This window comes from Martes martes (genome assembly GCF_963455335.1).
Source record: "Martes martes genome assembly, chromosome: 4".
Lineage (NCBI taxonomy): Eukaryota > Metazoa > Chordata > Mammalia > Carnivora > Mustelidae > Martes > Martes martes.
In genome coordinates this window covers 100,996,834-101,020,372 of record NC_137891.1, presented here as the reverse complement: position 1 = coordinate 101,020,372, position 23,539 = coordinate 100,996,834, and the positions used below count along the sequence as shown (strand labels likewise).

The 23,539-nt window shown below is 38.8% G+C and overlaps 1 protein-coding gene across 2 annotated transcripts in view; it reads right to left on the bottom strand.

Moving 5' to 3' along the window:
• VAV3 (vav guanine nucleotide exchange factor 3) overlaps positions 1–23,539 on the bottom strand; it is a 363,312-nt gene that overhangs the window by 166,400 nt on the left and 173,373 nt on the right. For both annotated transcript variants that reach the window (XM_080800645.1, XM_080800646.1), the window contains exons 5-11: positions 18,552–18,660; positions 16,431–16,523; positions 13,926–13,994; positions 11,710–11,813; positions 10,101–10,200; positions 5,424–5,519; positions 769–837 (exon numbers count right to left, since the gene is read on the bottom strand). In XM_080800645.1, the coding sequence (XP_080656771.1) occupies positions 769–837; positions 5,424–5,519; positions 10,101–10,200; positions 11,710–11,813; positions 13,926–13,994; positions 16,431–16,523; positions 18,552–18,660 (640 nt within the window). The remainder of the gene's footprint in view (positions 1–768; positions 838–5,423; positions 5,520–10,100; positions 10,201–11,709; positions 11,814–13,925; positions 13,995–16,430; positions 16,524–18,551; positions 18,661–23,539) is intronic.

Below are 23,539 nucleotides of genomic sequence, written 5' to 3'. Positions count from 1 at the left end.
GCCAACAGGGTTCTATTAGTAACCGCAAAAAGAATGTGAAATAAAACCACTATATTAAATCATTCCTGGTGGTTATAAAAGTTGTCATACTTTCATAAAAAACAAAAGTTATTTTAATACACCTCTTGGTTTTATGTATCTTTGTCTAACAATTAAATCCATGCAAGGATATCTATTTCAGTTAAAAATATCCAGTTCTCAGGGCACCTGGGTGGCTCAGTGGGTTAAGTCTCTGCCTTTGGCTCAGGTCATGATCTCAGGGTCCTGGAATCGAGCCCCGTGTAAGGCTCCCTGCTCAGCAGGAAGCCTGCTTTTCCCTCTCCTTCTGTTGCTTTCCCCTGCTTGTGGTCTCTCTTCTCTCTCTCAAATAAATAAAATTTAAAAAATATATATCCAATTTTCTGGGGTGCCTGGATGACTCAGTCAGTTAAGTGTCCAATTCTTGATTTTGGCTCCAGTCATGATTTCAGGTGAGATCGAGCCCCTCATCAGGCTGCATGGGGCTCCGTGCTCAGCTCAGGACTCTGCTTGAAGATTCTCTCCCTCTGCCCCTCCCTCAACTCACGTACACTCTCTCCCTTTAAAATAAATAAATTAATTAATAAATTTTTAAAAAGTACCTATCTCTCCCCACCAAATACAAAACTATACAAATACTTATATATTAAAATATATCAGCATATTATGCAGATGTATTAGCAGTTTGTATTCTGTTGTTTTTAAGCAGGAATAAAAAATACAACGAAGTTAATGATACATTTGCCTTACCTTCATTGCATCAAGAGCCAGTTTCAGATTTGCCTTCTCAGTAGGATCAGTGGTATGCTTGACCAATTCCTATTTGGAAGACACAATTCAGTATTACTTTCAACAATTAAAACCAAAATATGAGAAAGAAAACATTTTAAGAAATAAGCCATTTTTATCACTATTTGCACCATAATATAATAAATGTGATGCAACTTAACTAGGTTCTATTTCCATAAAAAATCTCAAACTATAAGAAGACCAGCTAGACACCAAAAGGATATAAGACAATGGTTGTAAACACTTTCCATTCAAAGATGAACCTAAATTCTATCCCCCGTCATTACACTGACATCCTTCCCAAATGTCATGAAAGATCTCCTCATTGTCAACTGATTCTGCTGACTACTACTCCTACTACTCCTCTACTCCTAGCTTCAGGAACATTAGGATCTTTTGTTTGTTGCTATTTTTGTTGGTGGTGGTTAGTCCATCCTAAATTTCTGCTGATTCACCCGTCTCCCATACTTTCTTCTTTATCTGTACCTTTGAAATTTACCATTCCCTAGATTTTCACCTTGGTCTTCTGTTATTCTTACTGCACGTACTCTACAAATTCTATCACAATCATCTCTATAACGTCAATGCTCACCTAATAAGACAATCCCTCTCAAAGAAATGTGCTCAAACCCAGAACGCACACCCGAGTCCCAGAATCTTCTGTCCAACTCAACAGTTCTACCTGGGTATCTCACAAGCCCATCCAACCCAACAATTCCAAACTTAAGGCACCTTCACTCACAACCCTGCTCTGGTTCCTGTTTCTGTTTTATTGAATGAGGACACCCCCACCAATGGAATCACCTAAGCCAAAACCTAAAAAGTGTCCCAGGTGCTCCTATCTTCTAGCGATACTGACTCTGATCTTACCCCTGGAAACCATCCTCACTGCCACTACATTGGTTCAAGTCCTTACTCTTTTTCACATGGGTTATTCTAAATTTGCTTCTGACTTGTAGCCTCTCTGGAGTACAATCTATTCGTTCTATTGACATCAGAGCTAGGTTTCTAATATATAAACTGGATCCTGTCCCTATCCTATTTAGACGTCTGTGATGCCCACAAAAGCTTCAGGTCATCAACCGTACCTCTTAGACCCTTCGTGGTCTGAATTCTGCAAATCTCTCTCAATTTCTCTCCACTCCATCCAAACAACCCATATTCTATCCACATTAAATGAACTGCAATTCTCAAAATATGTTCTCATGTCTGATGCCATTTGGCATGCTATTTGCTCTCCTTAGAAAGCCCTTCCTCTCTGATGCCTCTATTGAACTCCTACTGTTCCCTTCACAACCAACTCAAGAATCACTTCTCAGTGAAGCTTTCTATGACAGAGGCCTCCAGAAATCCCCAGCCTCCCCAGGCACAATTAACTAGGCCTTTATTTGTACTCCCTCCATGCTTTTTACGTACCTATCACATTGTATGGCACCCGGAAGCTTACATTTCATTTTCCCTACCTAAACAGTGAGCTTTATCAGTCTGGGAAGGCAAGAGCTGTTTTATATCATGAATGCCTAACACTATGTGTTGAACAGGGGAGACACTCAAAAATTTTTGCTGAATTTAGTACCAGTAGTGTTTCTAGTTATAAAGAGGATTTACAGCCATCAGACTTGTTAAGTATAAAAAACTTGTCCACGTAATATTTTCTTACTTCTATTTTCAATTTTATTCTCAAAGTTTCAAATACTCTACTCTCAAATACTCTAATTTTATAAATCTGTGATTTCAAACCATAAAGTATTTCAAAAATTATTTCCCCACTAAAGTACAGCAGTAAGTAGGAAATGTTCAAATTCATACCACATTAATGTAACAAATGCCTAAACATTAGACAAATTCTACTCCACACTATCAAGATAGAAAAACATTTCTAGAATTTTTAATCTATATGTTACCCCAAATAAATATTTCCCTATTTTAAAAAATCATAAAACTAAATATTTTGTTATTACTTTTTATTATGTTACGTTAGTCACCATACAGTGCGTCATTAGTTTTTAATGTAGTGCTCCAAGACACATTGTTTACATATAACACCAGTGCTCCATGCAATATGTGCCCTCCTTAATACCCACCACTGGGCCAACCCATCCCCCCACCCCCATCCCCTCTAAAACCCTCAGGCTGTTTCTTGGAGTCCACAGTTTTTCATGGTTTGTCTCCCCCTCTGATTTCCACCCCGTTCATTTTTCCCTTCCTTCTCCTAATGTCCTCCATGCTATTTCTTGTGTTCCACAAGTATGCGAAACTATATGATAATTGACTTTCTCTGCTTGACTTATTTTACTCAGCATGATCTCCTCCAGTCCCATCCATGTTGATGCAAAAGTTGGGCATTCATCCTTTCTGATGGCTGAGTAATATTCTGTTGTATATATGGACCACATCTTCTTTATCCATCGTCCATTGAAGGGCATCTCGGCTCTTTCCACAGTTTGGCTATTGGGTAAAATGCTAATACCTCTATTTTTAACTTTTTGAGGAACCTCTGCACTGTTTTCCAAAGAGGCTGCACCAACTTGCATTCTCACCAACAGTGTAAAAGGGTTCCCCTTTCTCCACAACCTCTCCAACATTTGTTGTTTCTTGTCTTGTTAATTTTGGCCATTCTAACTATGAAAGGTGGTATCTCAGTGTGGTTTTGATATGAATATCCTTGATGGCTAATGAGGATAAACACTTTTTCAGGTGTCTGTTAGCCATCATTGGTGAAGTGTCTGTTCATGTCTTCTGCCCACTTTTTGACTTGATTATTTGTCTTTTGGGTATTGAGTTTTAGGAGTTCTTTATAGATGTTGGATATCAGCCCTTTGTCTGTAGTGTCATTTGCAAATATCTTCTCCCATTCCGTGGGTTGCCTCTTCGTTTTGTTGACTGTTTCCTTTGCTGTGCAGAAGGTTTTTATCTTGATGAAGTCCTAAAAGTTCATTTTTGCTTGTGTTTCCTTTGCCTTTGGAGATGTGTCTTGAAAGAAGCTGCTGTGGCCCGGGTCAAAGAGGCTACTGCCTATGTTCTCTTCTAGGATTTTGATGGATTCCTGTCTCACATTGAGCTCTTTCATCCATTTTGAGTTCATTTTTGTGTATTTTTCAAAGTGCTGGAAGAAACAGTCCTAAAATTTGTATGGAACCGGAAAAGACCCAAAATGCCAAGGAAATGTTGAAAAAGAAAAAGAAAGCTGGGGGGTATCACGTTGCCTGATTTCAAAGTCTATTACAAAGCTGTGATCACCAAGACAGCATGGTACTGGCACGAAAACAGACACATAGATCAATGGAACAGAATAGAGAGCCCAGATATGGACCCTCAACTCTATGGTCAAATAATCTTTGACAAAGCAGGAAAAAAATATCCAATGGGAAAAAGACAGTCTCTTCAATAAAGGGTGCTGGGAAAATTGGACAGCTATATACAGAAGAATGGAACTCGACCATTCTCTTACACCATACACAAAACTAAACATTCTTTTGAAATTTAAAATATAAAACAATCCAAGAGGGATTAAGGAGAAAAGCCTGCTGAATTGCAAAAAAAGTATAGTCATATTTTAAACTTATAAAAGTCTCTCTAGAACTTTATAAATGACCAAAACACATGTTTCTTGAAAACTGCACCTTTTAAAATCTTCAATTGATATTTGACTATTCCAAAGTTACAAAATAAATTACTATCTTATTTTGGACATGTTTTTAGTTTCATGATGTCTCAGAGACTGATTGCTTAAGTCCTCATTATTTTTTCATAAAATCCAATTTGATTAAGTTGCTTTGAGTTTAGGTCTCATAAATGTTTTAATGCATTTTTAAGAAATAATCAGGGTTTGAATTTTTCTGATTTCTCAGTAGAACAAAAATAGAGATGACTAATAATTTTGCAACTACAGTTCAAGGAATTTAATATACAAGATGTATAAAGCGCAGCAGACTCAAAATTATATTTCACATACAGGTAGTAGATCTTTCTAAAATGACATTTCACAAGCATCAGCAGAGTTGACAGACTAATACTGTAAGACATTTCCTTGGAGCAGAACTAATGAGCCTCCTGGTACAGCTATCAAATTAAATTTATAAGACTCTCCACCCTCATTAGAGGACTAACTGTGGAAACCATAAGCTTTGTGGTTGTAACAAGAATCACTTCAAAATAAATGTAGTCTTATTATAATTTATTATAGCAGAAAGCAACACGGAATGTGACAGAATTCTTTTTTGGTTTATGATTATAAGGCAAAAAGTCCTAAACACTTAACCTGCCAAAAATCAGGGGTTTTGCAGCACTGAGAGTCTAATAAATGATTCCTGCTAACCAAAGAAGACCTGGTTAAAGGGATCTTTTTGTTTTGCCTTGTTTTTTGTTGTTCTTCATTTGTTTTTTTGGAGTCAGTTCTATTGGAAGGACACAAAAAGTGACTTTGTGGAAGATACAGAAAAAGAAAAATTTTCCAGCTGTTCCGTTATTTCCTGCTAAGCTATACTAACCATTGAAAAATCATAAGGGGATATAGCCCAAACATAGAGTATACAGAGCATAATTGATGCTTCATGAATACTCTGTTAAATGAATAAATGAACAAATAACCAAACTGACAGTTTTAAGTTACATACCTGGAGGAGAAGGTGATACTTTAAAACACGTTGCATAGGAACCACAAGCAAATCTCGAAGAGTGAATTTTCCATTATTTGCTCTTTTGGAACATTCCTAATGAAATGTTTTTTTAAAACTTTTTTAAAAACTTTGTTAATTTTATCAAAGGAAGTCATAAAGCAAGCATTAAAAGATGCAGAGGCCATAAATAAAACTCTTATTATATAATAAATATCGTTATTTTCCTCCTCAATAATCCTCTAATTAAAATCCAAAAAAGACAAATAAACCTTGTAGCATTTCAACTCTAAAACAATTCATTAAGCAGAACTATTTTTTGCATGAAAATTATTTTCTCTAATGGCCCTCTGGGGTCTCATTCTACTCACCCTTACAGCTCCACCTTCTACTAATCACCCCTAGCTGGCCTGTGGGCGGGGCATCAGGAACAAGTCCCTACTCATCCAACTGGTCATGTGCCTTTTGTTCATTCTGTTCTCCCCAACCACCATGCATTTGGTCCAGTTTCCAACAAGATTCTTCATCCTCTTCAAGAACTATACATCTAGGCCTTTTGTGATAATCCCAATCGAAATTGTGTTCTCCCTGTGTGCCTTGTGGGCATTTTAACTGTTGCTGTACAGTTAAAGATACAATGTATCTTTTACAGCTTGAAGAACCTAGATTTTGCTTAATAAATACTTGTGAAACTGAATGAAATGGAAAGACTGACTAAATATTTGCTAAAGTATAAAACTTAACAGGATTCAAAGTTTCAAAAGCCTAATTTTTTTTTAATCCCACACTCTCCTTTCTTAAAAGTTTATCTAAAAATAGTGTTGACTTGTGTCCATTCTTTTGCCATTAACTATGACTTTGAGGAAAGTACTCAAATATCAAAGCATGAATTCAAATCAAGTCTTGGCTGTGTAACCTTGAACAAGTTGCTTTTCTGATTTTACTGTTTCTCACATATTTGTGATGTAATTTTTACTTTATTTTAAATATTTTTTTATTTATTTGACAGACACAGCGAGAAAGTGAACACAGGCAGGGGGAGTGGAAGAGGGAGGAAACAGGGCCCCTGCTGAGCAGGGAGCACTATGTGATGCAGGGCTCAAACCCCAGGACGCTGGGATTCTGACCTGAGTTGAAGGCAGACACCTAATGACTCAGCCACCCAGGCGCCCCTGTGATCTAGTTTTAAAAAACAACAAATTTCCATAAAATTACTATTACTGAGTTTGTTTCCACGTTGCCCACATTTAGCTTTTCTGGCACATGGAAGGATATATTATCAGGAGCTATAAAGTAAACACCATTAGCTCTAATGACCATAGTAACTTAATTAGTATTTGACTATAGGTCTTAACCAAGAACTGGGGACACATCTGGACATGTTAGCTCATGTCTTGTCAATTGCTGCAGTTCACTGAGAAGAATAACAAAGTCAACTGATTTCTTGCTTCTACAGATTGTGGAGAGTTCTGGATCATGGGTCTCAAATAGGAGGTTAAACTGTTAAGATTATTATAATGAATGAGTCTCATCTCCCTAGTTGCATTTTAAGTTCCTTGGAATTGAGGTTGTATCTTAATATATACGTGTGTGTGTGTGTGTGTGTCTGTGTGTGATCTTAACATAGTCTTAGGGAGAGAAATGTTATACTTAAAAATTCACTTTGTTATGTTATAGAAGTCAGTTTAAAACTGTTGGGGAAAGAATTAGTTCCTTGAAGTTCTAAGTCACATGCTCAGGAAGTAAAAAACAACAGCAACAAACATTGCTGGCATTTCCTACAACTGGGGTCTGAGTCTGAGGAGTGAAATGCTTATCAGTTTTGAAAGTAAATAAAGGGTAGAAGTCACACACTTATTAGTTGAACTTCAATTCTAACTGAGAAGATAATAAAGGAATAGGGATGCGCTAGCTTATAGGACAAGACAAAGAGACTCTGTTACCCTTTGCCATAGGTTATCATGGTTCCAAAGTAGAAAAGAAGACAAAAATCACCAGGAGCAAAAATAACCACAAAACTGAAGATCTGGGTTGCCTGGGTGGCTCAGTCGGTTAAGTGCCCAGCTCTTGATTTCAGCTCAGGTCATGATCTCAGGGTTCTAGAGCCCACTTAAGATTCTCTCATTCCCACTCCCTCTACCTCTTGCCCCACTCACCCTCATGCTTGCTCAAAAAAACACAAAAAATACTGAAGGCATGCAGGAGGCAGAGACACATGGAGAATAGAGTAGCTTTCCCTTTGTCATGCCAGGACAGTCCCAGCAAAGAGTATCTACTGAGGTGTCACAGTGAGTGTCTGATAAATACTTGCAAATCAGGACCCTGGTCAGAAGTACCGACTTTTCAGGCAAAAAAGGAGAGCAAGCAGCCCCTTGCCCTGAGCCTTCCAAACTCAGCTGGAGGTTCTCTCTTTCCCTCAGTCAGAGAGTGATCTATCGTACAAACTATGTTGCCAGAGCAGGTCATAGGCAGGGCTTTGACAGTGACTCTGAAGGAAGAGAGAGGAACATCCAAACAATGCTGAGTATAATGGAGGTTTGACTGACAACTTGTAGACTCCCATCCTGAGCCAGAGTTTTATACCTTTGTTTAAAACAAAAAACAAAAACAAAACAAAACTGTTCTATGGGGCACCTGGGTGGCTCAGTCTGTTAAGCATCTGCCTTCGGCTCAGATCATGGTCCCAGGGTCCTGGGATGGAGCCCCACATCATCGGGCCCCTTGCTCAGCAGGGAGCCTGGTTCTCCCTCCCCTCCCTGCTTGTGCTCAATTTCTCTCTCAAATAAAAAAAATTAATTAAAAAATTAAAAAATAAAAAAAACTGCTCAACTAGTTAAGAACTAGTTGTGTAAGTTGTAAAGTTTTATCTTACCATCATATTTTAATTTGAGTCAAGGTGGCTTATAGCTCTATGCTTCTGAGGCTCTGTTCTCCCAAGAGCAGAGGGAACCCTTTACACTAAGAGGGTGTCGGGTTATTATTCAGCGGTGATTCAAGCCACCAGCATACATAAAGTCTGCATCATCAGAGGATTACAAGAAGTCAGGGGAAAAGATCCATGATAGAGAGTTAGTATGGTTACTCGAGAGCCTGTTGACGTGTAAACTTTCTAAACAATAGTTCCCTGTTGTGGGAGTTATGAAACCATACCAAATATGCTAAAACAATCAAAGTTCGATTTTGAAAATCATGTGCCTCTTTTTTCCCTTTCATCACCTGACCTCATTGCTAAATTGAACAAAGACAGCAAAGGGGACACTAGAGAGTCAACTAAGCCAAACACAGCCATTTAAGAGTTGATGATGTATCTCTACCCAACATTTAAGAAAATCCAAACATGGGTGCCTGGGCGGCTCAGTGGGTTAAGCCTCTGCTTCCAGCTCAGGTCATGATCTCAGGGTCCTGGGATCGAGCCCCGCATCGGGCTCTCTGCTCAGCAAGGAGCCTGCTTTCCCCTCTCTCTCTGCCTGCCTCTCTGCCTACTTGTGATCTCTCTCTCTGTCAAATAAATAAATAAAATCTTAAAAAAAAAAAAGAAAAGAAAATCCAAACATATGGAAAATATAGTTGGGGTGACAATTCATATAACATATAAATAATCTTTTGCAAAAGTTCTTTGAAAGTGCAAACTCTTCCTGTGGGGGAAAAAAATGATATACAAGAAAAACACAAAAACTTAACACAATCTCCAGATTTATTTTTCATTGCTACCATGTGCTCTGTTTATTCTGGCTACTCTCCATTTCTCAAAATTTCCCAACCCATCTGGTCAGAATGCTCCCCTTAGAACCTCACCTGTCAAGACTCACCCCATTTTTTGGTGACCTAACTCCAATATTACCTCTCCAGAGAAATTTCCCACATTCTACCCATACTGAAGTGATCAGTCTTACTCATGGAGCCCAATTACTGGTTGTCACACAACAACTTAATCTTACTTATGTCTGTCTCATCTTCTCTCTTATAGGCAATATTCATGCCCTTTTTAACACACCTGATCCTAAATGTCTTGTATTTCTAATAACCATTTTTAAGCTACATGTACATTATCTCTCATATATCTTACTTTTCTTGTACCTCCTACCTAGGTGACCATAGGCAAATGACTCTGAACCTCAGCATTCTCATCCATAAGGGAAGAAAATTAATTGCACACATCTCAGAGAGTCATAAGGATCTAACGAGACAATGTATGTAAAACAGAGCCATAAGTTGTAGATTCTACTACTGTTATATTATTACTATCATTATTTTATAGAGCTAGCTATGAAAATATTTTATAAACTTGACATGAAATTATATTTAGAATACATGGGGAATTTATTATTGCACTGATCTCAAAAGGAATACATCTGTTTTTGTTCTTATTCTTTTTTGGGATATGGTTGACAACGTTTCCTTAGTTTCAGGTGTACAACTTAGTGATTTGACAAGTTTCTACATGATGCTGTGTTCACCGCAAGCACAGCTGCCATCTGTCTCCTTACATCACTATTACCGTATCACTGACTGCATTCCTTACGCTGTACCTTGTATTTCCATGACTTATTTATTCCATAACTAGAAGGCTGTACCTCCCTTTCCCCTTCACCCATTCATTGTGCCCATCTGCCATCTCCCTCCCCTTGCTTTGAGGTTTCTCTTACTTTATTTCATAAACAAAAAATAAACAGGTACCTCTAATTTCAGTTTTACATCTTCTTTTGTCTTAGAAATGTTGTCTAAACTAGAGATGGCCAACTCCACTCCACTGCAGTACTGCCCATAAATAACCAACCTGAAAGGGAAAAAGAAGAGAGATTTGCAGGGGAAAAAAGCCAGAATAAAGTAGAAGGGGAAGAGACAGAATTCTCACATATTTACAGCCACAGTTGGAGAGAATCAGAGCAAATCTCACCTGTCCTGTGTTTCTAACTACCTATGTGATCCTGGGCAAACCACTTGTCATCTCTCCAAACCTCCGCTTCCTCATTTCTCTTAAACACATACCACATGTACAGTCGCAGAATAAGGGTCACTCATACTTTACTATTAAAAGGCTATTATTTATTTCTAAATTTGAATGTGATTAATTCCACATACATTTTTTATCAGGTAGATTTTACAAACTGGCTTAATGACTCTGAACTTGGAGTACACATGAATGTTACAAAAGCAAAATTAAAAATTTCTGTTTAGGGGCGCCTGGGTGGCTCAGTGGGTTAAAGCCTCTGCCTTCAGCTCAGGTCATGATCCCAGGGTCCTGGGATCGAGCCCCGAGTCGGGCTCTCTGCTCAGCGGGGAGCCTGCTTCTGTTCCTCTCTCTGCCTGCCTCTCTGCCTACTTGTGATCTCTCTCTGTCAACTAAATAAATTAAAATCTTTAAAAAAAATTTCTGTTTATGTTCCTATTAAAGATCAACTTTTTACTGTTTATGCACACTCAGAAATAGTTTTACTTTATACTACAATTTTATTTAATCACTACTCATGTCTCCACTCATTAATAAACCTCCTGGTCTTTCCTGCTTTTTAATTAAGGAAAACACACCATCTGAAATTGGGAATGAACGAGAGGCCTAAATGGTGCGGGATGGAAGAGAATTTGTACCACATGGAGTGTGAGGCCTTGTGAGGATGGGGAACTTTGAAGTAATATAGATATTTTACAGAAAGGTTGGGTAATTTATTGTTTCTTTTAATTCTCCATTGGGGACCCAAAAAACCACTAATGAGCTCATGTTTATCCAACTGTTGTTGATGCAAAGCAATTCATTAGCCACTTCTTAGCACTAGGAACTACAAGTGCTTGATTTAACAAGAAAGAATGACATCTTAAGTGAAATTTCTTAATACTTCAACTCACATGAGTTGTTCAGAAGACTTTTTTTTCCCCAAACTTAGAAGGGGTAAGTGCCTTAAAGAGAGAATTATAAAATATGAGAGTGGGAACAATAACAGGTACCAGCTAATCTACCCCTAATATTTACAGATGGAGAAAAGGAGGCTCAGAGAATTAAAATGACTTCCTGAAAACTACAGAACTCAGGGGTAAAGGGTCTGATAAAGAACCTGAACCTTCGGACTTACAGTACAAAACTATGGATCCTTGTTTTTGTTTTTTTCCTTTTTCTTGATACATATATAGAACTCAAACTACTTCGCTGAGATTAACTGTCCCATGTTCTAATTATTACGCAGGCATTATCTTAATGGACAGAGGTAATAGCTATTTATGAGCAATTTTAATACTAACCCTCACTATAATCACAAACTGATAGCCACAACATTTAAAAGTTAAAAGTTACCTCTCCTTGTAGTTAATAAAAACTTGATACAAGTTCTGGTCATTTTTATGTACAATGGAATCATGAATTTCTTGCATTAGGTTCCGATGAACTTTTACAAGTTCCTTAGGAAAGAAAAAAAACAAAAACAAAAAGCATGTCAAAGGAAATTATAAATCAGGCCCCCCCCCCCAAAAAAAATCACCCAAACCGAAAATCCATATCGGTGCTAGACTTGTTATTCAAGGATATGCTGAATGCCCTCAATATATAGAAACCTGCTACCACAGATAAAGAGAGGAGGAAGTGCAAGAGGGAAAGGGAGGAGAGAAAGGGGAGAAGAGGGGGGAGGAGAGAGAAGGAGAGGGAAGGGGAGGGAAGGGGAGGGAAGGGGAGGGAAGAGGAGGGAAGAGGAAGGAAGAGGAGGGTGAGACTGACAGGCCAAGTACAGAGAAAACAGTAGTTTCAGATCAGACTTGAATCGTCAGTGTCCTGTGGGGGGGAAAATTATCTCACTACTTATTAAAGGGTAATTTATTCCTTGTATAAAAATATGTACACTCGTTTTCATTATAATCACTTTAATTTTTTAAATAAAACTATCCAAGTGCTTAATGTTTTATTGACGGAATAAAGTAATGATTCACATCCTTAGGACATAAAAATGTAGATTTGCACGTTGGTCAATTAGTGGTGTCCCGGTGCTAAGCTAACAATAATCACACTAAATTACTTGAAACCAGACAACTAATGGCATAAATAAAGAGCAGATAAATTGTACTAGGCAGTTTGCTAGAGCAATTCAGAAGTCAGGATTTCACTTTTTTCCTGATAAGCAAGTAATTTTCAGTCAGGCAGTAAATACACATCACAGCCAGGAAATGAAATTCTAATCAAGGTACCATTTCTCCCATTATCCCTCCCCTGTACCTTGGGGCACACACTGACTTCACCACAGGCTCTTTCCTTAGCAGGGTGGGAAGGAAACAGGAATATGTTGGCCCTGTCCATTTGCTGGAGAGCACGCTGAAGCCGTAAGATTAAGGACTATAAATGTGCCCTCTGTTCCAGTGACAGCGGTAAGGTGGGTCAAGATCCTCAGCTTCCCAGAATGTGCGGTTTGCTTTATGCTAAATATTCACCTGTTGTGGTGACATCTTTCTTCCTGCTATGCTATGAATCAATGAGAGTATCTTCATCTGGCCAAAATCAGGGACAAGAACAATAATCGCTAACTGACAGATGCACATCAACACTGAACGTAACAGATCCAAAAGAGCAGGGAACTTTTAGGTACAACAAGCAAGCTTGTGCACAAAAGCTTTTATAGTGTATCCATGAGCTATTACAACCCAAGTCAGTTTGAGAGGTTTAAGAACTTGAATCTTGCCTAGTCTGCCCTTGCTTAGCACAGCATTTGGTTTGTTTCAATGCTTCTAGGTAACTATCCTTTAAGATTATAAGATAATTCTAAGGGGGTCTGAAATTCAAAATGCTTACATGTATGTGGAAAAAAGCTCCTCACCTCGAACCACTAAAATGGATTCTTACATCATAAGGAAGTAGTCTATTTCAGAGATGGGAGTTAAGGTTAGTATAGCTAGAAGTGGACGAAGCAAGCACCACAGAGCAGAGTGATGACCTCAGGACAGTGTCTATAGGACAGGGTTGAAGGGTTGGAGTAGCAAGAGAGCAAGGAGTGAGGCATAAGGAGGATCCCACAGGACAGACAGAAGGTGGCACCAGGGATTCCTTGACTCAGACCACCTCTTCCTGACAAGCAGTTAAGGATAATACATGAATCTTATCCATGCGTGTTCGGCTTGCATCTCAACTGACTTTGGTTGAAGATATGACATATCCTTTATTTCTGGAAAATAAGGATATAAGAACTCAGGAAGCAAAAAATAGAGTTAAAATTCCTAAAGAATAGAGGAAAATATTAAAATAGGAATCTGGAACCCAAAAAGAGACAGGGATTTCATAGAATTTATAACACAATTATAAGTTATATAATTTATACATATTATAATGTATATGTAATTTATATACATTATTATATATAATTTATATATAATGTATATATAATTCATGTTATAATGTGTATATAATATATATGATCCATATATGTATAATTTATATATATTATAATGTATATTTATATACTATATATAATTTATAACTTATATATTATGTATAATTTATAATACAACTTTAGCTAGCATCTTTGTACTTACAGGAATGTTGATGAATACTGAATCAAATTCTGCTGCTGTCAGAAATCTTTTTAGTGGTGCCATAAAATACTACAAAGATAGAACAGAGAAGTAATAATTAAGCACAACTTATCCTAATAGTTTTTCATCAACAAATAATATTTATTCAAAGTCAATTGTTTATCCAAATAATGAATACCAAGAAAAAAGCAGAAACTCTTAAAGATTTTATTCTTGAATAGAGATATAAAGACATAATACAGTTAACACATTTAAAGTATAGACTAAAAGGTTTCAGCAATAAATACTTCTGAAAGTAAGAAAAAAGAACACTATTGGCTGAATTAGCAAAAAAAAAAAAAAAAAAGGCAACATTTTAGAAATACAGGGGTGATAGAAAATATTCCTCAAATGCCCTGTAAAGATTCTAGATCACTGGGGCACCTGGGTGGCTCAGTGGGTTAAAGCCTCTGCCTTCAGCTCAGGTCATGATCCCAGGGTCCTAGGATCGAGCCCTGCATCAGGCTCTCTGCTCAGCGGGGAGCCTGCATCCCCCCCGCCCCCCGACCCCGCCTGCCTCTCTGCCTACTTGTGATCTCTGTCTATTAAATAAATAAATAAAATCTTAAAAAAAAAAAAGATTCTAGATCACTGAGATTATGTACTTGTGCAATTTATGGCTCATCCTCTTTGTTCTTTAATTTTAGTTCTTGGCCTGCCATATTGCTTTCCATTACCACTCCAATGTCCATTTCTGGCAATCTCGGCATATCTGCAGCTGATCCTTCCAATAGCCTGGCCTTTCAATTCCTTGACTTCCAGTAATCTTGTGTTCCATCCTAGCTCAGCTCCCTACTTTGGCGGTCACATCCCAAGACCTTCACATCATCAACAACCGCAAGGCTCTATAGTATTATTTTTAAACAATCAACTCTCTGACCACTACCTCCTACCTTGATAGCTCATTCCTCCAAGGGATTCTTCAACACTACGGGATCTGCCAATCCACTAAACATCCTGTGTCTCTCATGTCTTCACTTCCCTTCCTACCCAGTTTACACTCTATAAACCATCATCAGAATCACTTCCTTGCATAGAACTGTTCCCTCCACTCTCCTCTTCCACTGTGCTTTTCTGGAAGAAGGAAACTCTGGTTAAATCTAGCTTGCTATATATGTTCAGCATGTACCTAAGAAGGTAAACATGAACAGACTGATAGTCTAATTTTCAACTGAGCCTGTGATACTGCATAACCCTACTACATTTCCCTGGTCAATTGACTCCAGCACCCCTCCCAAACAACTCCTCCACACCTTCAGTGCTTTTCCTAAATGTCCAAAACTTTCTCCTGGTTCTCATTTTCCTGACCTCTAAATGTGGATGTTGCCAGGGGTGGCCTCAAACCTCTCCTCTATCAACATTCGTTCCCTAGGTGAAGTCATTCAGCACCATGGCTTTATAGAATCCATTGCATCATGGTAACGGTCTAATGTATTTGTCGGTTCAACTTTTCCCCTTAATACCAGCCTCATGTATCTAACTCCCTCATCAGCACAGCCCTTTAGAGGCTGAGAGGTATTACAAATTTAGTATGTCCCAACAGACTCTTGATTCCCAAACCTGTCCTCCCCATATCGGTGACAGTCTTTACTACTCAGGCAGTTATTCATGCTATAAACCTCGCATTCCTGATTGCTTTCTTTCTCTGACATCCTTCACCTAATTCATCATCAAATCCAGTTGGCTCTACTTGCAAAATTTATTCAAAATCTGACCATTCCTCACCAGCTCTACAAATACTATCATGTTTTGTCAATAGCCTTCTAACTTTTCTCCCAAAATGTCAGCATGAGCTGTGAAAAACTTACATTAGATCATGTCCCTTCTTCTCACATACTCCAGCTTTGAGCTGGTGTTCTCTATGCCCCCTACAGGGTGCCATGGCTCACCAGCTCTCCTCATTCACTGCTTCTCTTCCCTCATGCTGCTTCAGCCACCTGGGCTACTGCTCTTCTTGAAACATGTGGAACACAGTCTCCACTGAGGGCCTTTCTTCCAGGAACTGTCCTCTCTGGGATGTTGGCACAGCTTGCTCCCTCAACTCCCTCAGCTACCTGCTTCAATGTGATCCTACTACAGACCTTCCCTTATCACTTGACATAAAATAAAATCAGCCCACCCCCATTACTCTCTGTCCTCTCTTCCTGACTGATTTTTTCTTCAGAGAATTTATCACCATCTGACACACTTAGTTGCTTAAAGTATAAACCTTCCCATGGGAGAGAGAGTATCATGAGAACCAGAGTTTTGTTGTGTTTCCTGCTATATCCTTGGCCTCTAACACCATGCCATTCCAGTACTAAGAAATCAGTAGCTAGTTATGGAATGAATAAATCTGCTTTGAGATCTTTAAATCCAAAGTTCTACTGAAACGGAGAAAACACACACACAGTAGATACAGTGAGTCTTCTATATTAACTATAAAGTGTAGTACTTAGGCATCAAAAATAATACCTGATAACTTACTTTTTCTATTGACTCCAATGTTTCTGTGTATTTTTCTTCTGTCTGCTTAATTTCTGCTAGGCAGCAACTTCGTACGTCATTTTCTGGACATTTCTGCAATTAGAATTATCAAAAATTATTTAATCAAACACATGTCTTAATCTTTCTGGCAGTCTATAGAAAGTACTCAAAATCACTGACTTTCTTAGGCTTTCCATTCTAATAAAAGACATAACTGAAAGATACATTTATTGCATTTATGAAGTATCTGTTCTTAAAAATTTGAACCATGTAAACGAAAGTTTTAAATGATTAAAAAAAACTTTTGGGCTTAGACACTCTTTATATTGAAAACATCTCTTTCATTATTTTATCTGTTTCATTACTGAATCTGGAAATATCACACATGGTGTGACACAGTTTTCTTAATGCACAGCATACTTCACAAGTGCTGTAGAAATACTTGCAAAATAACAAAAGAATATTTAATAAATAAAAACCTTAAAATAATTTTTTAAGAGTTAACATCTTGGTGTTTGGCTCACCTACTAGTGTCAAGACTGGAGGTATTAGAGCATAACAGGAAGATCAAAGGTATGGGGCTCAGACAGAATTGGGTTCAAGTACCAGTTTTTCTGTTATTGGCTTGTTATTATGAACAGGTTACCTATTTTCTCTGTGTCTCAGTTATCTCATCTACAACACAGAGAGAATTCTAGTTCTAACCCCAAGGAAGTGTCAATGAGATAACCTGGTAAGGCACATAGCACCTCGAGGAGTATACAAGAAGGACCCTACCCATTTAAATGATCATTGCTGTTAAGCCTGTCCCCAGTAAATGACCTGGCGCTGCCAGCTGAATGAAGATCTGCCCTTGGGAGACACACTGAAGAATCTGCTGGTCCCCAAAGCAGATGATAATTCTAGGCAGTACAGATGATACTCTGTCACCTAGAAATACTCCATGTCCTGCCACAGGCAGTCTGTCAATTCACACAGTGGGTTAAGCACATTCATTACATTTATTAAACACAGACCAGGTATCTGGTTTCCATCCCACAGAAGCCACTGATCCCTATCTGGGGCACTGAACAAGCCTCCAGCCTTTTATTAAAGGCAAGACTATAAAAAGAGAGAACTGAGGAAATTCATCAAAGCACTAGAAAAACCCAAACCACCATCCAGCTGATGAAGATAAGGCTTTTGTATTAAAAAAAGACTACATTCATAAAACCCTAAGCAACTGACCATTTTTTTCAAATTATGAAAACATTTTGGAAATACAGGAGTGATACAAAATATCCCTCAAATGCCTGGTAAAGATTCTAGATCACTGAGATTATGTACTTGTGCAATTTATGGCTCATCCTCTTCATTCCTTGAGGATTTTAGCTCTTGGTCTGCCATACTGCTTTCCATTACCACTCCAATGTCCATTTCTGGCAATCTCGGCATATGTGCAGATGATCCTTCAATAGCCTGCCTTTCAGTTCCTTGACTTCCAGTAATCTTGTGTTTATACAATCTTGTGTTTGAAAAAATTCAAAGTAATTCTTTCTGAATGTTTTAGATATTTTAATGGCAGATAAACCTTTGGGGGCACACGCTGACTATGATGACATCTGAAACTAAGTTTATAAAACATTAAAAATTCTAGGAGCCCTTTAGTGAAACAAAAGAAAAAAAAGACTTCTTAACTCCCCTAACAAATATGAAGAACTATTCCTTAACATATATTTAATGCTACACCAAACTTAAAGAAGACTGAATTGTTTTGCAAGAGATTTCCTTTCATGGTAACGTAATTTCGTAATTCCCTGGAATTATGTTCTATTGCCACTCGACCACTATTTAGCTGCACAGCATACCATCTCTCTTTCAGACTTGCTTTTTTTACAAGGAAAATCAAAAGATGCCAGGGATTCCCTATGGTTGTTTTGAACTGCAAAATGTCATGTCCATGTGTTTCCGAATGCAGTAAGTCATGATTTTAGAGTTAAAAGCTAGCAAAGGTAAAAAGAAAACCAAAAAACTATTCCAGCAGAAGTTACATAAATAATTATAGGAATCAGTCTTGCAAGGAATCACTGTCCTAATAAAACACTCGAAGTAACTCGAAACATAAGGCAAGTGGGAGCATACGGGTTGATGTGCTTCCTCTGCTTTCATTAAGTCCTCGTAGACTTCTCCACCTTCATCTTCCCCATAAACACAGTCGTAGAGACCTTCTTCATCCTCCACGTGTGTTTCACTGAAACAAAGGTATGATACCCAGGTCACTTTCTATCATGCAGTAAATGCAATACCTACATACAGCCTAGTAGAAAATCCAGAGAGGAAATATAACGAGATTCATGAGAAGAGTCCAAAGGCTTTACATTATAGCCTTCTCCCTCCTAATGAGAACAAAGCCCACCAAAGATGGCAGCGACAGTTAACATTCACTGGTATTTGCTATGTACATGCACAGAAATGATCACGTTGTATACACCATCTCAGATAGTTGGCCTAAGCCCAGTATTCACTGTGTTTTCAGGTAAGCATTATTATTTAATCCATTACAGAGATAAGGAAGTTGAGAGAACTAAATGGTATTTGACTTGCCCATGAAAACACAGCTAGTCCATGCCAGATCCAGATTTAAAACAGTCTGCCTTACATTCTATGTGTTTTAGTCACTCTATCCTACTGCCCCCATTTTTCCTATTTTGAGGCCTCAGGTTAATCATCTGTATTAAGGGGTCTAATATGGCAAAGACAGAAGAGTTGGGAAGGATCTCATAGTTTAAAAGATGTCTTTTAAAAGCAACAGTTTCTGCAGGGTTATTACTGCCGATATCTGACACCATGGTTTTTCCAACCCTGCTCCTTCCCTCCCACTCAGAGGGTCTCCATAGGTCCCCTCTTCAGCCAGATTCTGTTATTATCTGGTTTTTTTTTTTAAAGATTTTATTTATTTATTTGACAGACAGATCACAAGTAGGCAGAGAGGCAGGCAGAGAGAGAAGGGAGGAAGCAGGCTCCCTGCTGAGCAGAGAGCCCGATGCGGGGCTCGATCCCAGGACGCTGGGATCATGACCTGAGCCGAAGGCAGCGGCCTTAACCCACTGAGCCACCCAGGCGCCCCTGTTATTATGTTTTGATTGTACTCTGTTTAAAGAAATGTCAGCATTTTTAAACATCATTTGAAATCTGCTGGGCTCCTGACGGTTGAAAACCATCCCTATTTTTTAAAGTTCCCAGGAGAACATACACAGTGACGGACCAATGTACTTTTCCTAAACCCTCCATATAATATCATAAACCCATTCAGTCCAAGTAGAAAGAACTGGTTCCACCTATCACATGTTCTGTTCTCCCCTTTCAGTTCAAGACTTCTATAGACTCTATTACTAATAATTCCAAAGAATTGAGATTAATAAATTTAGACATGTTAGAAAGAAGCATTAATATTTCTCAGAAAAAGAAATTCAACTCCTTCAATCCTGCCAGCCCTTATCATCTTTCTTGGGCCTGTGCAGATAGAACATTATAAATTGATATGCACAAAAATAAGAACACTGTAACTGTAAATGTCACTCTACAACTTGGATCATTTTTCAAAGTAGGTTCAATCACCAGGTTGTCTGTTTGTCATGAAGGATTATTTGGGCCTTTGACAGGAATAAACTGTTTCAAACACCCAGAAGAAAGAAAGGTGCCTTAAGGGAGAGTGATCTGGTGGTAACAAACATTTCAGAGGACCCTGCTCTGAGAAAAATTTGTCTTAGCGTTAGCTGTCCACCCATCCACTCACCCAGCAGACGTTTACTAAGACTTTTCAGTGCTAAGAATGCATAGACTAAAGAAGACCCGAGGACTCTCCCATAGTCAAGTATAGAGCACAGGACGCCCACATGTAATTCTAGAAGTGCAACAGAGCAGATGAATGCAGATGTGGGAGCGAAGGGAAGAGTAACTCTGACTAAAGAAGTCAGGGAAGGGTTCACAACAGATACTACATGTGAACTGGGTCTCGAATATATTTATCAATTTATTCAATAGGTTTTTGCTAACTGAATACTACTATGTTCCAAGAGATATGGTTGCCGATGAGGCACCTCTGCTGTCAGAGGTGACACATACTCAGTGAAAAAGGGGGGAAGAACATTCCAGACAAAGGATACCAAAACACGTGCAAAAGCAGAAGGTCTGAAGAGCCCAGCAACACCAAGAGTGGTGCCCCATTCAGGTAAATGAATGTGAGCCCCAGAGGGAAGAGCTAAAACCAACCTGTGGAAGGCGGTACACCCTCTAAGTACAACCTTACGTGGGCATTTGGGATGCAAGCAGAAGTTTTACGAGAGGGCAGAGTAGAGGCAACAAGACAGCAAGCCCAGAAATGAAACCTGTGGGTAAGAGATATTGAGAGCCATAACTAGAGTGAAGGCAGATGAGGAGAGAAACAAAGAGACTCCAGAAACTGTGTCAGGTATAGTCAACCAGACTTGGTGACAAGTCAGAATGAGGGCCTACTCTGTAAAACTGGGCAGACAGCATGTCATTAGGTAATTTCGGAATTTCCATACTGAGGGGATTAGGCAGGCAATCCAACCAGACAACAGGATTGGGGGGAGTTAAACCAGTCTGAACACTTTCTATGACACATCAAAGGAAAACAAGGTTTGATGAGTCCATGAGGGAACAGAGATATGAAACGATGAAGGAACAGGCTCTGCATCAGAAGGGATCCCATTCAACAAGAAGTGAGGTTGTGAAATCCACTTCCCTGCTACTCCTAATCCCAGCTCCACTGGTCTTTGACCACTACCCCCATTCCCGGAAAAAACACCTCATCTTGCTGAAGTGTTGTTTTTGACTCTTTCCCATGAGGGTAGAGGCACATTCGGTATGAATACATACAGATTTTTCTTTTACCCTTGTAGAAGGTATGACACCTAAAGCACAAGCAACAAGATAAAAAATAAACAAGTGAGACTGCATCGACAGCAAAAGAAACCAGCAACAAACTGAAAAGACAATGTATGGAATGGGAAAAGATATTTACAAACCATCTATCTGAAGAGGGGCTAGTATCCAAAATACATAAGAACTAGTACAATTAGTCTATATAAAGAACTACTACAACTCATATAACCACCACAAAACAACCCCATTTAAAAATGGGCAAAGGACCAGAGAAGATATATGAAGGGCCAACAGGTACACGAAAAGATGTTCAGCCTCACCAGACATTAAGAAAATGCAACTTGAAACCACATGAGGTATTACCCTATGCCAGTTATAATGGCCATCATCAAAAGACAAGAGATAAATCCTAGAGAGGATGTGGAGAAAAGAGACCCTTCACACACTGTTGGTGGGACTATATATGGGTGCAGTCACTGTGGAAAATAGTGGGGAAGTTCCTCAAAAAATTAAAAAGAGAAATGTCATATGATCCAGGAATTCCACTTCTGGGAATATATCCAAAAGAAACAAAAACACTAACTCAAAATGAAGTCTGCACCCTCGTGTTCACAGCAGCATTATTTACAATAACCAAGACATGGACAAAACCTCAATGTCCACCGATGGATGAATGCATGAAGAAGTTGCAGTGTGTGACACATACACACACACACACACACACACACACACACGCACAATGGGATATGATTCAGCATAAAAAAATTAGGAAATCCAATTGCAATAACATGGATGGACCTTGAGGGCGTTATGCTGAGTGAAATAAGACCAAGAAACACAAACACTGTGTGATCTGACTTACATGTGGAATCTAAAAAAAATACAAAACAAAAACAAAAAACAAAAACAAAACCCCAAAAAACAGAACAGCAGCAACAAAAAAAACCCCTCACTGTAAAAGAGATCAAACTGGAGGAGATCAGAGATGGAGGAGAGGGGTAGGGATAACTGAAGGAAGGAGTTAAAAGGTATAAACTTACATCAATCCGGTAAATAAGGACTAGGGATGGAATGTATGACATGATGACCACAGCCAACACTGCTGCATGGTACACAGGAAAGTTGTTAAAACAGTAAATCTTAAGAGTTCTCACCACATGGAGAATTTTTTTTTACCCTTTTCTTCTTTCTTTTAATTGTATCTATACCAGATGGACAGATGTTAGCTGACACTATTGTGGTAATCATTTCACAATATATGTAAATAACACTATCATGTTGTACTCCTTAAACTTACACAAGGATATAGATCAATTATTTCTCAATAAAACTGGAAAAAAGTTTTTCTTTTTTTTTTTTTTTAAGATTTTGTTTATTTATTTGACAGAGAGAGAGAGAGATCACAAGTAAACAGAGTAGTCAGAGAGAGAGGAGGAAGCAGGCTCCCCATTGAGCAGAGAGCCCGATGCGGGGCTCAATCCAAGGACCCTGAGATCATGACCTGAGCCAAAGGCAGAGGCTTAACCCACTGAGCCACTCAGGTGCCCCTGGAAAAAAGTTTTTAAAGAAGAACTGTATGAGTGACATGCATGCATGTGTGTATGTGTACACACACACACACACACACCCAAGATTGGGCTAAAATTCTTTGAGTTTTATTATTCAATCCCATACTAAGGCAGCTTTTCTTGCTAACAGTTTGGTCAAGAATTCCTGACCTGCATAAAATGAGCAGGGGTGGTAGTGGGGGAAGTGGGGGGGGGTGGGCAGGGGCGGTGGGGGGTGGGAAGCAGGAGGGTGCCAGAGGAAGGATGACTGTGATTCTTCAAATGGTTAACAAATCAACAATAATCTATATTACTTTTCCTGTGTCCAGGTCATCTATATATGGCCATGAATAACACCCTGATCATAAAAGTAGAAAAAGCAGACACTGTGCAGCCTAGCCATCTCACAACCTCTCTGCTGCATTCTCCATTTCTCTCCACATGAGAACAGAATGATTCCCTCTGCAGTAGGGAGGACAATATTGTTTCTAAGGGCTTTCCTTGGGGTGATTTCAATCCCAAAAGTCAGACTTAAAGATATGAGCCCACAGAGATCATAAAACCAAAGGCGAGCACTTGGAGGAATAACACCACGTTTGGACCTTCTACCACCAGATGGAGAGTTGAAGCAGGCCACATTTCCCAGACCCTGAGCTGGTGTCTCAGAGCAGCTGG